The sequence below is a fragment of the Myripristis murdjan genome, chromosome 15 (assembly GCF_902150065.1).
Source record: "Myripristis murdjan chromosome 15, fMyrMur1.1, whole genome shotgun sequence".
NCBI lineage: Eukaryota > Metazoa > Chordata > Actinopteri > Holocentriformes > Holocentridae > Myripristis > Myripristis murdjan.
This window is the reverse complement of record NC_043994.1, coordinates 32,430,862-32,445,968: the sequence shown is the minus strand read 5'-3', so window position 1 is coordinate 32,445,968 and position 15,107 is coordinate 32,430,862. Positions and strand designations below refer to the sequence as shown.

The 15,107-nt window shown below is 46.1% G+C and overlaps 2 protein-coding genes across 2 annotated transcripts in view; one reads left to right on the top strand and one right to left on the bottom strand.

Moving 5' to 3' along the window:
* Positions 1-4,494: 4,494 nt before the first annotated feature.
* LOC115373070 (barrier-to-autointegration factor-like) lies at positions 4,495-8,304 on the bottom strand. Its single transcript, XM_030071310.1, has 3 exons — positions 8,169-8,304; positions 6,296-6,422; positions 4,495-4,838 (listed from the first exon to the last, which is right to left on the bottom strand). Exons 2-3 carry the CDS (start codon positions 6,419-6,421, stop codon positions 4,692-4,694), a joined length of 273 nt encoding a protein of 90 aa, XP_029927170.1. The 5' UTR covers position 6,422; positions 8,169-8,304; the 3' UTR covers positions 4,495-4,691.
* A 4,735-nt stretch (positions 8,305-13,039) lies between these two features.
* pygb (phosphorylase, glycogen; brain) overlaps positions 13,040-15,107 on the top strand; it is a 13,713-nt gene continuing 11,645 nt past the window's right edge. The window contains exons 1-2 of the mRNA XM_030071242.1: positions 13,040-13,395; positions 14,992-15,093. Coding sequence (XP_029927102.1) covers positions 13,153-13,395; positions 14,992-15,093 — 345 coding nt within the window. The 5' untranslated portion in view covers positions 13,040-13,152. The remainder of the gene's footprint in view (positions 13,396-14,991; positions 15,094-15,107) is intronic.

The following is a 15,107-nucleotide window of genomic DNA, read 5'->3' as shown; positions in this document are numbered from 1 at the left end:
AAGGCTGTACGCTACCTAGGTCGTATTTGTAGGCTGCTTACGTCACGACGGCGCGATAAGTGCTGTCCCAATTCAATTTTACCCCGCAGGGTCCTGCAAATGCAGCCGACAGATCCAGCCTGTTTTTGACTAATTTGCAGGAAACACCTCCACGATGCTCCGCGGCCGACATCACAGCCTACTTCCCAGGGTACCTTTCGGTCCAGTTGAATTTCTCGATCAGCCACTATTGCTGGAATTATTACGCATGTTTTAGACCATCTTAATGTGACTAACTCCAACATAAGGGAGAGGCTCCTGCTCGAGCCAGATCTGACACTGGACAAAGCCCTAACAATTGCATCACAAGTAGAATCCGCTGTTCAACAAGCCAAAGCAATTGCAGCAAATGACAGTGCCCCAGTGCAAGCTGTACGGCCCCGTCCACAGCTCACTAGAAAGAAATACAAACAGCACACTCGTCCAAATAAGCCATCTAATGCCACTACTACATCTTCCCGCAGCTGTTTCAGATGTGGTTCTGACAAACATCTGGCTAATTCTCCCCAGTGTCCTGCAGCCAAAGCAACTTGCAAGTCTTGTCATAAAGTTGGACATTTTGCCCGTGTTTGTCGCTCATCCAGCTCACCCAAGACCAGTGATGTAGGTGAGATACAGCTACCTAAACTGACTGTGCTTTACTTAAACAACCCTTGCCATGCACCAGACACACTTAAGTGCAAAATCAATATCAGTGCACCTGCTTCTCTTACCAAAGAGCATGAGCTGGTTGTTGACACAGGATCAGCAGTGTCTATTTTGCCACTCTACATGTATGTTCAGTACCTACAAGACATACCACTGCTTCCACCTGTTCGTCGGCTGGTGACCTACACAGGAAAGAGAATCCCTGTGCTTGGCTGACTACATACCAAAGTGAGTAGAGGAGTTCTCACTGCCTCAGCTACATTCTATGTGGTGAAAAAGGGCACCCCTCTCTTAGGAAGAGATCTTCTGGAAGCCCTGAGCATCTGCATCAAAGGTAACACTGTCCTTCCTCCAGTGTCCACCACAAACTCTGCATCTACTCCCTGCATCTCTGCTGCTCCTGCTGTCAGCTGTGTGACTGCTTCACCTGCTCCTGTGTTGACCACAAACTCTACACCTGCTTCCATCCCTGCTGCACCAGACATCGGCTGCGCACAAAACTTTGTGCATAAGGTAAAAATTGACCCCACTGTTACAGGAGTACACCAGAAACTACGGCGCCTGCCTTTTTCGGTAAGAGCTTCTGTCTCAGCAGAACTAGACCGTTTGCTGAAAACTGGCGTGATTGAAAGGATCGATGCATCACCCTGGGTTTCACCTATTGTGGTCACAGGACGAAAAACTGGCGGAATACGGATGTGCGCAGATCTCCGTGAGCCAAACAAAGCTGTGGTCACAGACTGCTACCCCCTACCACATGTGGATGAACTGTTTGCAAACTTACAAGGTGCACAGATGTTTTCTACAATCGATCTAGCTAATGCATACTACCAGCTGCCTCTCCATGAAGATAGCAGAGACCTCACAGCATTCATCACACATGATGGTTTGTTCAGATTCTGCAGAGTTCCCTATGGCCTTGCGTCTGCTCCCTCAGCCTTCCAGAAAATGATGGCTGACATCCTCAAAGGTCTCCCAGGTGTCCAAAATTATTTGGATGTCCTCATCGTCTATGGCAACACCCCTGCTGAGCATGACCAGAACCTCACCACTGTCCTCCAAAAGCTGAAGGAGGCTGGACTGGTACTCAATGAGAACAAATGTCACTTCAGGAAGACCTCCCTACGTTTCCTAGGTCATACAGTTACTGCAGATGGCATTCTCCCTGACCAAGAACACATCGATGCCGTCCTGAAAGCACCTCCCCCATCTGATGCTGCTGCCTTAAGATCCTTTCTGGGCCTAGTATCCTGGTACTCAAAGTTTTTGCCCAACTTTGCAACAGTTGTGTCTCCTATGCGTGCATGTGCCAGTGACAAAGACACATTTACGTGGACTCCTGCAGCACAAAGCAGCTTTGAGGAAGTCAAGCAACTCCTTGTGAACAGTCCTGCACTTGCTCTTTTCAACCCTTCTCTGCGACCTGTGATTTCCACAGATGCAAGTGACTATGGACTTGGCGCTGTCTTTGCACAAGTACAGCCTGATGGCACAGAGAAGGCAGTGGCTTTTGCTTCCCACACACTGACTGAAACGGAGAGACGCTATTCAACCGTTGAAAAAGAAGCACTCGCCTGTGTGTGGGCTACAGAGAAATGGAGAACATACCTGTGGGGACGTCGTTTTACTCACCGCCTTTATCATTAGCCTACTCTGTCAGGCTAATGATAAAACAGCCCGTACTTGCCCTGCTCCTCTGCAACCAGTCCCACTACCTGACGGGCCGTGGAAGAAACTTGGCCTTGATATTGTTGGACCCTTTGATACAGCAGTTTCTGCCTGCAGGTACGCTATCACGCTGACAGACTATTATTCTAAGTGGCCTGAGCTTGCCTTTTCACATACTGCCACTACTGAGGATGTTATTCACTTCCTGATATCTGTTTTCAGCCGTCATGGTAACCCAGAGAACATTGTCACGGACAATGGTCCACAGTTCACTTCTGCAGTTTTTGCCTCATTCCTGCACACCCAAGGTATCTCCCATAGTAGAACATCTGTCTACTATCCAGCTGCGAATGGAGCTGTCGAGAGGTTTCATCGCGCCCTGAGAGGCTGCATTCAAACTGCCATTCAACAGTCACAACCATGGAAAGAGACTGTAATGAACTGGCTCCAGGTGTATCGTGCAACACCACATGCTGCAACTTCTACCTCACCATATGAACTCCTTTACGGCAGAAAAATGCGCACCAAACTGGATATTCTTCCCCTGCCGTCTGCCATCTCTCCACTGGATGTTTCTGCTCGTCATGCAGTTCAGAAGACATCAGGATAAAATGCAGCATTACACTGATGCTAAACGTGGCGCACGCATGCCTTCTTTCCGACCTGGAGAGAGAGTGAGGATAAGGAAGCCTCACCATGTTCCTAAAGCTCACCCCAGATTCACTTCCCCTGCAACTGTGAGAAAGAGAATCGGTTCAAACTCTTTCTTACTGAGTGATGGGAAGACTTGGAATGCCTCTCATCTTGCCCACACTCCTCCTGTGGCTGGACAAGACTGTGACACATCTGGACTGCTACATACAGGTGTTAAGCATTCCCCCTCTCACAAACCGCCACGTGTTAAATACAAGCCCAAGTGGCATAAGGACTATGTCATGCCATAGTTGACCAAAAGTAAACTGAGATGATTGAAGTAACTTGTTATTGCAGCTAAGACAGCTAATAAGGTTCAGTGTGTTACTGGTTATGCACTAGACAGTATTGAAGTTCAGAGGAATTATTATTGCTACAGAAAAATGTGCACTGTTACATGTTTAATGTGCCTTATGCAAAGTTACCATATTCATGATACCTATGCTAATGGTAAAATAAGAGTATTTGGTTATTTGTGTTTATTCCACAGGACAACTACAGCCTTACCTTATTACAGAAGGATTTATTTATTTTGTTTGTTTCTTCTACTGGCATTCACTTTATATTGAGAGCATATTCTTTTACAGAGAGAGGAGATGTTGTGTTCCCGAATTATTACTACTCAAAACCGCGAGGTGGCAGTGTTGTAAAGCAGATACTGTTGAGACGAAATGTGATACAGAGAAAGTGTGAACCGAGATGGCGACTACTGAAACGTATGATACTGTTACGGTCTGCTGATAAAGTTATGCTTGCTATACTGCCAGTCTGCTAAGTAAACAGCATTTTTGTTCTACACTCCGGCCTTGTTTTTGATGTCCCAACATTATACCCGGGAACATGGCGGCTCCGCTGACGGACCAGGAGAAGCGGAAGCAGATCAGCGTCCGCGGCATCGCCGGGCTGGGCGACGTGGCGGAGATGAAGCGGAGCTTCAACCGGCACCTCCACTTCACGCTGGTCAAGGACCGCAACGTCGCGACGCCCCGGGACTACTACTTCGCCCTGGCCCACAGCGTCCGGGACCACCTGGTGGGCCGCTGGATCCGCACCCAGCAGTACTACTACGAGAAGGACCCGAAGGTAGGAGCAGGGAGCCCGGCCTCCCCGGAGCACCGAGTCCGGAGCCCAGCTTCTGCTTAGGCGAGGAAATGCACGCCGAGGTCCGCTGAAAAAACCCGTCAGTCACAGGTTTCCTCGCCTAACGGCAAGAGTGCAAACCAGTAAAATATAATTCAAGAGATTTTCTGATCTACCGAGGGACCCACTCTGATTCGGCAAACATCAAACCCAGCAACCAGCGTGCATTTCAACAAGAACCAAGTTGGTAGAGTTGGAGCGCCCGTCCGGCACAGTGCTCTGCCACCCCGTTAACACGCGCCGCGGTGGGTGGGGACGGGCGGTGTGCACGGTCCACGCAGACAAAAGACAAGACTTTTATATAACATATGCCTTTATTTAGACATTCTCCAATAAAGCCACTTTTACAGATTATTTTAGAAAACACAAAGCTGGCAGTGCAGCAGAAGAGGGCATCACTGTAAACACAATGTCACCCAACTCAGCCACAGCATTCAGGAGTTTCAGCAGGAAGTGGGCGTGTCCATGCAGGAAGTGGGCGTGTCCAGGCGGGGAGTGGCGGCTCACAGGAAGTTGTTGCACCACTCGTGCAGACTCTCAGTGCACTCGGCGGCCTGCCGGGAATTAGCGCCGCTGGCCTTTTTCAGCCACTCAGTGAACTGCTCAGTGTTTTTCTTGAGCACCAGGTACTGACCGAGCACCATGTAGGCCTGGAACACAACACACACACACACACACACACACACACACCCCCACCCCCACACACACACCATCAGCCATCTCAGTTGCCATGGAAACAGAAAGTCAGCTTTTGTAATCAGGGTGGAGAGGAAGCTGGTTAGCACAGGTGGATTTCTGCTGGAGAAACCACATCACTGTGTCAAAGAGAAGATGAGGAACACACACACACACATACACACACAACACAGATGCCTGTATCATGAAGCAAACTCAGTTTTCCCTGGATCTGTCAGACCTATCCGGATACACTAATGCAGATCCTGGTGATCAGGGATAACTGGCATCATGACGCTGCTCATCAACAGGTTTGCCGCAGGAGCTGTGAACGCACATGTATAATGGGCGGAGTCTGAGGCAGACGACCAATCACAGACATGAACCACAAGGAAAAACACACAGCGTGTTTCACGGCGGAGGAGCAGCGTGTCATACTGGGAAAGTGAGGAGGAGCAGCGTGTCATACTGGGAAAGTGAGGAGGAGCAGCGTGTCATACTGGGAAAGTGAGGAGGAGCAGCGTGTTATACTGGGAAAGTGTGAGGAGGAAAAACAACATCTCCTCTCTAAATCGAACACCGCGGCTGCCGCCAAGAGAAGGCAGGACGCTTGGCGGTGAACTGCCGACTGCATAGATGTGGAAGTTCCACATCAACAAGTTTCCACATCTGACACTGAAACCCATGAACTCACTGCTCAGGTGTGCTGCGTGTGTGACAGGTAGAGCTGAATTCTCCTCTCTCCTGTGTGTTTTCCTCTCCTCTCCTCCAGAGTGTAACAGCAGTAGCTGTTATCCAGGCTGAAGCTGCTTCACATCAGCATCACAGCCTCTCTCTCACACACACACAAGGACACACATACACGCATCCCTTGAAATTCAACGCCTCGTTGCCTCCTCCTCCTCATTTGGACTTGTTGTTCAAGGGGATCCTCAGTGATTGGGCAGGCCACGTTTTGGCAAACAGCTGATTGGCCAGGGGGTGGAGCTTTATGTAGGATTCAGTCCTGTCCTGAAAGCCAGCCTGGCCCGGAGCAGGCTAGCTTTCAGGACAGGTTTTCTATCCTGATGAGAGGTGAACCAGCTTTGTGATACAGAAAATCCGGAGCTGAGCCTGAAGTGATCTCGCTAACACCTTAATCCCACTTCGTGATACAGGCCTCTGCTCTCTGTTCTGCATGCTCACTGGAAAAACACCTGAGTGGCTCCACCCCCCGCAGGCTGATGAGGAGTAGACGTGTGAAAATTAATGAATGAATGAATGAATGTCTCACGGCGCTCTGTAGCAGGTAAACTGGAATATGACTGGAATATTTGTATGAACAACCCATGTAAACAGATTTATGGGTTTATCATCTGGTTTAGAATCTGGTGAACAGTCAGATTATGTCATCCAGGTGGGCGTGGCCACAGGGTGTGTGTGGGCGTGTCACCTTGTCAAAGTCCTGTTTCTGCAGCTTCGTGCCCAGAGCGTCTCCGATCCCCGGCAGAGCCGTCACCGCCTTGTTGCCCATCGGCTCGTCCACGAAGTCCTGGTGCTTCTTACTGGTGGTCGACATCCTGTACACACACACACACACACACACACACACACACACACACACACACACACACCGGTGATAGTCCGAGAAAAAAAGTCTGAATATCCATGATTAAAGTTGTAAATTTATAAGAAAAAACTCAAACATTTATGAAAAAAAATCCTCTCTGTGTGTGGCTCCACATGTGCTGCCCCCTGCTGGCCGTGTCTCAGGCCTGCAGCTGATCCCCTCAGCAGATTCTACTCTGACATGGGATTCAGGAACAAGGAGATCCTGCTGATCTGACCCAGAATCAGCAGATTGTTTTCTTCTGAATCGGCCCAAGTCACAGCAACGTCTCTTCAGAGTCCAGATGCTGAGGAGGAGGTTGGGGTTCTGGACTCAGACCAGCAGGATTTCCCTCAGACTGGATCCCACAGGAGGAGGACAAAATGGTTTCACTGGTTTTTTTTTCTTGTAAATTTATGAGTTTTTACGAATTTTCAGTTTTTCTCTAATAAATTTGTGATGTTAATCTCAAAAATAATGAGTTTTTTCTCTGAATATGACCCTCCCTCCTCTGGATCCATGTTTTTTGATACGCTGTCCCACTGCAGCCTGATGAGGACGCGTCCAAGGACTGGAGACCAGCGTCCTGACGTCCATCTGACGGGTTTTTAATAATAAAGGCTTTTTGAACATTTTTTTTTCCAACACAGCAGTGTGCACACCGTGTTTTTTTAGTTGCTGTTTGGCTTCTGCACAGATTTAGACGATTGAACAAGGAAACAAACTTCATTCATTCCTTCATTATTTAAGTTCCACTGATGGAACTCGCTCTCTCTCTCAATACATGAAGAATTTTTGACATTTGAAGAATTCATGTTCTGCCCAAACCTGCTGCTCGCACACACACACACACACACACACACACACACACACCAACTCATCTGGCAGGATCAACATTAAAGATCTTAATCTTTTTTTTTTTTTTTTAATCGGATTAAATCAAAGTTTATCATTAAATTCTGTTGCCTCAAACTTTAAACTGATTTGAAATGAAGGGGATTACATGTGAACTCACTTCAGTTTAGTTTTAAACTCAGATTAAATTTAATCCAGGTGCATTAAAACTTTAAACTCAGATTAAACTGTGACACTGACGAAAACATGGACATCAGAAATATAGAAAGAAATGGCAGAAGAAAATCCTGATAAAATTACCAGATATTAATATTAGTGACAAGAAAACTACTGGAAAATTAGTATAAAAATACAATCAATCAATAAAAATGCTGATAAAATCACCACACTTAAACAAATTAAAGTTTGTGAATCACTGCTGGAAAATTAAGAAAAAAAAAAAAAAAAAAGACCAGAAAGTTAGCAGATAAAAACCCTGACTGGACAGATGTTTGTTTGTTTGTTTGTTTGTTTGTTTGTTTGTTGACTGTGTTTCTAAAGGTTCAAATGATATTTGATTGATATTTGATATCAGATAAGATTTCACACAAACTTAATTAAATCTGATCTTTTAGTTTGTGTTGCAGCCACTGAACCAGGATCAGTGTTTGTTTAAATGGTGCAACAGAATCTGATTCGCTAAACTCGGATTAGAACTGACCTCAGATTAAATTAATCCCAAACTCATCTGTACTGACCCCTTTGTCTATCAAAATAGGTCACTACCGTTGCTGATGGATTGTTTTGACGCGTTACCAAATGACAGAAATATCCAGTCCACTGATTTCAGTTCAGTAACAACAGCGATGACTTATTTACTTACAGTGCAATGTGTTAGTTCAATGGTTTCCAAATAAAAATAAAAAACAGGGCCAAACATACACTTTCACCAGATCGCCTGTTTACCAATATAGACAAAAACAACAAAACGACGATGCCACGCTCACGGTCGAAAACTGTTTGCTTCTGCCAACCAGCAACACCTGAGTCCAATCAACCCCTTCAATATACAGACCTTTGGCCTTTGACAGAGGTTCAAAGGTACAGAATAACACATGATAGAAATGGCTCTTACAACATCTGAAACTGACCTGCTGAACCACGTAGTCACACAGGTGTGACACACACACACACACACACACACGGAAACTTGAAGAAGGAGAAAATCTGCCGTGATTTTTTTACCTGGGGCCTGTTGCACAAAACTAGGATAAGGGATTAAGCCGGGATATCTTGGTCATCCTGGATGAACTTATCCGTGATCCGGTTGCACAAAAGTGGGATAGTGGATAGCGGGATATGTTATGACATTAGTTACCATGGAGATTTGTTCTGTGGAGCTAGCCTGCTCCAGACCAGGCTAAGTTCCAGGATCTATTTAATCTCATCCCTTATCTCAGTCAGCAGTCACCACAAACCGAAACTAAAAGTTATTCCACTGCCCACTACACAGTTATCACCTTCAACTAGACCCACTGTCATATTAAACATTTGTGATCATTAATTTCAATCATTGTAGATAAATGGTTATTTTAGATGATGTTGCAATCATTAGATAATTTACAGTTTCCCATAGACTATAAAATACACATCCCATATAAATACACATCAAAGAGTAACATGATGTTCCTTTATTGAATAAGGATAAATCAAAGCAGGTAAACAATCAGCTCCTTCACACAGTGACTCTACATGATAGAAAGCACAGAATCAAAGCATATTATACAACACAAGAATAAAGACACATTCAAAGGTCTGTATGTAATACACCCTGCATGTCTGCACACTGAAATAAATGCAGGACAAATCCATACACAACAAATGAACAGACAAATGAATGGATGCAGTAGCAAGCTTGTATACACACAGTATACAGCACAAATGACATAAGAGGCCAAATCAATTTAAATTGAATTAAAAAAAAAAAAAAATCCTCTGCCAATGCAGGCCATATTTAACTGAAATTCACAGCATGTGTCTCTGCCACTGCAGGACATATTTAACTTAAATTTAAAGCATGCATGTTAACTAAAATAATTTAACACATTGGTCCCTGAGCAGCCGACCACTCAGGGAAGATGCAGGATTGTCCCAGTCTGTGTGATGGCACTCTGGGGGCCCTCTCCTTCCTCAGGCAGGCCACACTGTGGAGGACAGCACAGGCCACAGTGATGTCACATGCCCTCAAAGTCCTGACCCTTAAGTCCTGAAGACAGTGAAAGCACGTTCAGGAGGCCAAAGGTCATTTCAGTCCTGGTAGTCCAGTCATTTTATGAAAAAATATGATATGCGCTAATTGATATGTGCTAATAAGGAATATAAGGAATAAATGCCAGAACAGATATTTAAACAGTGGATTAAAAGGTTACTATATATATAGTAACCTTTGAATTCACTGTTATATAGTAACCTTTTAATTCAAGGTTACTATATATATAGTAACCTTTTAATTTACTGTTTAAATGTCTCTTCTGGCATTTATTCCTTATATTCCTTATTAGCGCATATCAAATCAGATAATGTATGATATGCATGTGTAAACAGAATAATTCAAAGAACTTGTAATTGACTTTTTTTCTTGTCTTTGTGTGTGTAATCATCTTGTGAATTTTTATAGTGATATCTGACAGTAAAATGTTGAACCCCTTTCCCCTGTGTGTTAAAAACAGTGTTTTTTGGTAATATGTGGTCATAAATAGGTGATTTTCAAAACTTTCCACCAATGGGATTTCTTGGGACTTTTTTTCCCTCACTCAGGACAAACTGAGGATACAAAATCAGTTGAGTTTGCTTCTCTTGCAATTTGTCCTAGGTTGACCCCAATTTTGGCCTAAAATTACTGGACTATGGCCCTTGTCCTGGCATGGGCAGGACTGTAGGCCTGCTGTGCCCCCTGGGGGTCTGTGGTGTCAGGAGAAAAGGCTGACAGGCAGACCCCCTGTCCCCCAGCAACACACCAGAGAATTCACCTGTCAATACAAAATCTCATCATGACAACCTCATAAATAGAGTGACATTCTTGACACAGCCATGATGTAAAAAGTGGTTATTAATAGAGGCTGTGTGGCTCACCTTGTGATAGGCGCTGATAGATTCCGGAGGTCCGAAAGACTCGGGAGTCATGGACTGAGCCAGGCCACTCTGCCACAACATTGCTGATCATCATCCTGGCTTGGTCTCTGTGCAACCAATTAAGCCTGGGCGCTCTTGTTTTGGATTTGTGGAACTCGGCTCCCTTCACTTATCCCGGATGTCTTAATCCTGCTTTTGTGCAACGGGCCCCTGCTGTTTGTTGGAACTCCAATCTGTTTTCCCTCAACCCAGAAGAGGCAGCCAGTTTGTTGACACTGTGAGCCTGACGTCAGGACACACAAACACAACGTCTACACACGATCATTGATCAGTGAGAAGAGGAATCAGCAGGGGTGTATTCAACAATGTTACGGTACGTAACGTTGTGTGACGTCTCATTGAATGATCTGTTTGGTTGTAGCGTTTTGTAACAGAGAGCAACATGCCTCACAGGTAGTTTTCCTCCATTTTGTGGGCGTGTCAGAGGTGTTATCCAATCAGCATCAGCCTGTATTTAAGCCTCCACCATTTAGAACAACAGTGCTTCATTAAGGCTTCCAAGGTAGTATTTAATTGTGGCCAATGCTTCAAATGTTCCCCATCATCTGAAGAGGTAAAAGCACATGTATGTGGTAAGTATGATGATAGATCAGACATAGATGATTGTTTTTCTTCAATAATATGGCAACTTTTATTCAACTTAAAACTTAAAACACGGTGGTTAGAAAAAAAATAAAACTTTTATTCCATTTTCTAAACAGTGGTTGGTAAGTCTGCGTCTCAGTGACAGTCCAGCTCACAGGAGGAGCAGAAACACAGCAGAGAGCAGCTCCGTCTCCTCAAATGTTTCTCCTCTCGTCCTAAAATGAGCAACAAAGGTCGGCTCAGTGTGGTTAGGAGCTCCAGTTTCCACAGAACCTCTGATCCGGGCTGGAGGTCTGATCCGGGCTGGAGGTCTCCTCCTGCGTCTGATCGCTAAAGCAGTGGCAGTGATGTCCACAGTCTTTTGCAGCGCCCCTGTTTTTACTGATCCATTTAGAGTGATGTCATCCTCAGTTCTTGCCCCATAATCACGAGGAGAATGGCCCTCTGGGCTTCCATACCTGCAGCGCTGCGTAATGCAACAGGTTGTTCAGAGCTTTATCGTTTCTGTTAGATTGACGTTATGCACTGGTACGTCAACGTTGAATACACCCCAGCTTTCAGATGCGGAGGGGCGTGGTTTAGTGCTGGGCGGGGCCAGATGTCTGGTGGGCGGAGTCAGCACAGACCTCATGGTTGTGTATGCCGGCTAATCTGCTCTGCGTTCTGTTGTGTTCTCAGGTTCCGAGCCGGGTTCTCTGCAACAGAACAAAAGGAAACGAGAAAAGAATGAAAAGCCCAGAAACAAAATATAATTTAGTCACATGCAAATGTTTTTATTTAAATGTTACTCGTGAATCTCAAAGTGTTTTATTTTAAACAGCGAGTCGGTGTGCTGGCACTAATGCACTTTTCAAAATACATCACAATACTCAGCATATGGCAAAATGTTTAACATTTTAATACACCGCATTTTAAATGCAATATCCAACATTTTCAAGCACAACACACGATGTTTTTAAGTGTAATATCCATCCTGTTTTTACAGGATTTTAGTTTCATATTTAGTGGATGTGTTCTTGCTGTCTGTCTTTTAATTGTCGTATTAATTTGCACAGATTAGGAGGAGCGATCCTAATTCCGTTGTACTTTTGCAATCACAACAAATACTTTCTATTGAGTTCTATTATAAAATAATAATGCTATCATGCAGTGGCGGTTCTGCCTATGTTGCTGCCCTAGGCGAAATTACTGCCTTGTGCCCTTCCATGTTACTACGCCCCTCCGCCCGCTGGAGGCGGAGCCGGTGCCCCTCCGCCTCTAGCAGGTGCACGGCACCTTTTCAGCAAGCTGGGGGCCCGCAGCTGCATAGACAGTCTAATAGAAAACCGCTTCCTGGCTCTGATGATTTTTTTATTTTTTAAGTGCTCGTGCGGCCCCCCACGTGACATAAAAAAATTCTGGCTGCCCGCTTCGCCCATGTCAAAAACTGCTATATGTCAAAATGTTTAACATTTTAATACACCGCATTTTAAATGCAATATCCAACATTTTCAAGCACAACACACGATGTTTTTAAGTGTAATATCCATCCTGTTTTTACAGGATTTATTTTAGTTTCATATTTATTGGATGTGTTCTTGCTGTCTGTCTTTTAATTGTCGTATTAATTTGCACAGATCAGGAGGAGCGATCCTATAATAATACTATCATGTCGTGACCTAAGTATCGTGATAACTTCGTATCGCGGGGCCTCTGCTGATGCCCAGTCAGGAAAACCAGGTCAGAGTGAGAGCTCTTGCTGTTTTCCTCCTCTCTGATTGGTGCTCCACAGGTTGCTGCGCCCACAAAACTTAGAATGGAAGACAGTGTATTATAGTGTGTTATGTGCGCTATGCATTTACATGTAATGATATATTGTTATAAATAAATAGGGATTAAAATAAAAATAAAGCATCTTGAGCTCAGCGGGTCCACCCTGTCCGTGTTTTCCTGTTGTCAAATCAAACCCCCCCTGTGTGAGAGTGGAGGGGGGCGGGGCTCCGCTCAGGTCTTCCTGGTCCCTGTCCGGAGCTGCAGGACAGACCCTCAGTGTCTCTGCAGGACCAAACCTTCACCTCCCAGTCCCTCCAGTCTGCTCCGGGCCCGGGAACATGGCGGCTCCGCTGACGGACCAGGAGAAGCGGAAGCAGATCAGCGTCCGCGGCATCGCCGGGCTGGGCGACGTGGCGGAGATGAAGCGGAGCTTCAACCGGCACCTCCACTTCACTCTGGTCAAGGACCGCAACGTCGCGACGCCCCGGGACTACTACTTCGCCCTGGCCCACAGCGTCCGGGACCACCTGGTGGGCCGCTGGATCCGCACCCAGCAGTACTACTACGAGAAGGACCCGAAGGTAGGAGCAGGGAGCCCGGCCTCCCCGGAGCACCGAGTCCGGAGCCCAGCTTCTGCTTAGGCGAGGAAATGCACGCCGAGGTCCGCTGAAAAAAACCCGTCAGTCACAGGTTTCCTCGGCTAACGGCAAGAGTGCAAACCAGTAAAATATAATTCAAGAGATTTTCTGAACTACCGAGGGACCCGCTCTGATTCGGCAAACATCAAACCCAGCAACCAGCGTGCATTTCAACAAGAACCAAGTTGGTAGAGTCGGAGCGCCCGTCCGGCACAGTGCTCTGCCACCCCGTTAACACGCGCCGCGGTGGGTGGGGACGGGCGGTGCGCACGCTCTGAAAGTTATGAATTCATTTAAATAAAGAGTTCCTGGTCGCTTTTTCATGCGCCGAATTTACCAGAGAACCCTGAAGGTCATAACTGTACATGACTCATAAGTTAGACATTATACACAAAGTCTGTACATCTGCCAACAGTCACGGCAAAGACCCCGTTTGAATGGAGATCCGTGTGACGTTCAGGAACAGCACGCATATAGACCAGAAAGCTCTTTTACGCCAGACTCCGTTTAACGTTACGTTGATTATTGGCCGAGTTGCACAGCCCGTACAGTCTGACTGAACTCTCCATGCATCAGTTGCTGCCACTCTGCATTTCGACAAGAATTAAATCTGCACTTTCCTCCCAGTAACATCTTTAAAAGTTCTGCACTGAACTGTTATGGTGTTCTCAACACCGTTTTCACGCCGTGTAACATGATCACAGCCAGCAGCTGGGACAGAGCTTCTCTCAGCTCCGAGGGCTTCTAACTTTTGATTTAGTGGGTTTTTTTCTATATTGTCAGATGTGATGGGTCTACCGTGTGTGTGTGTGTGTGTGTGTGTGTGTGTGTGTGTGTGTGTGTGTGTGTGTGTGTGTGTGTGTGTGTGTGTGTGTGTGTGTCCGGGGCAGCCTCTCACTTTTTCTTTGTCTTTTCCTGAACGTCCGCTTTCCCCCGTCCTCCCCCGAGTGGCATATCTCACCTGCACAAAACATCTCTGTTTGCCTGCTGTCAGAGCTGCTGGAGAAACCCTCCCTGCAGTGTGTGTGTGTGTGTGTGTGTGTGTGTGTGTGTGTGTGTGTGTGTGTGTGTGTGTGTGTGCAGGCCTCAGTGTTGTAACACAAAAGTGACAAAACACTAAAATGTGAAAACCTGACCGCCACAGAAAGAAAAAGTCTTTTATTCTGAAAGACACGTTTCGAGCACATCGTCCTCATCAGGGTTGTCTGGTAAATTCCAGGCGGATTCCAGGAAGTGCTTTTGTGCAAACAGGCATCTTGTACTTCCTGGCAATTAACTGAGGTGTGTAGCGCAAGGCATTGTGGGTATTTGAGTGTTTTACTGCTCTAGAAGAACGACCAAAACGTCACAAACTAAGAAAATAAAAGACTTTGCTGATGAAAACGAAAAGTCACACAGCGGCAGGGTTACCATGGTTACCCTGCATGTTTACACGGCGTCGTGTGTTCTGAACAACACACACACTGTGCTGTGGTTGTGAGCGACACACACACACACACACACACACACACACACACACGCTGTGCTGTCGCCCTGCAGAGGGTGCACTACCTGTCTCTGGAGTTCTACATGGGCCGCACGCTGCAGAACACCATGATCAACCTGGGCCTGCAGAACGCCTGCGACGAGGCCGTCTACCAGGTACGTACACACAC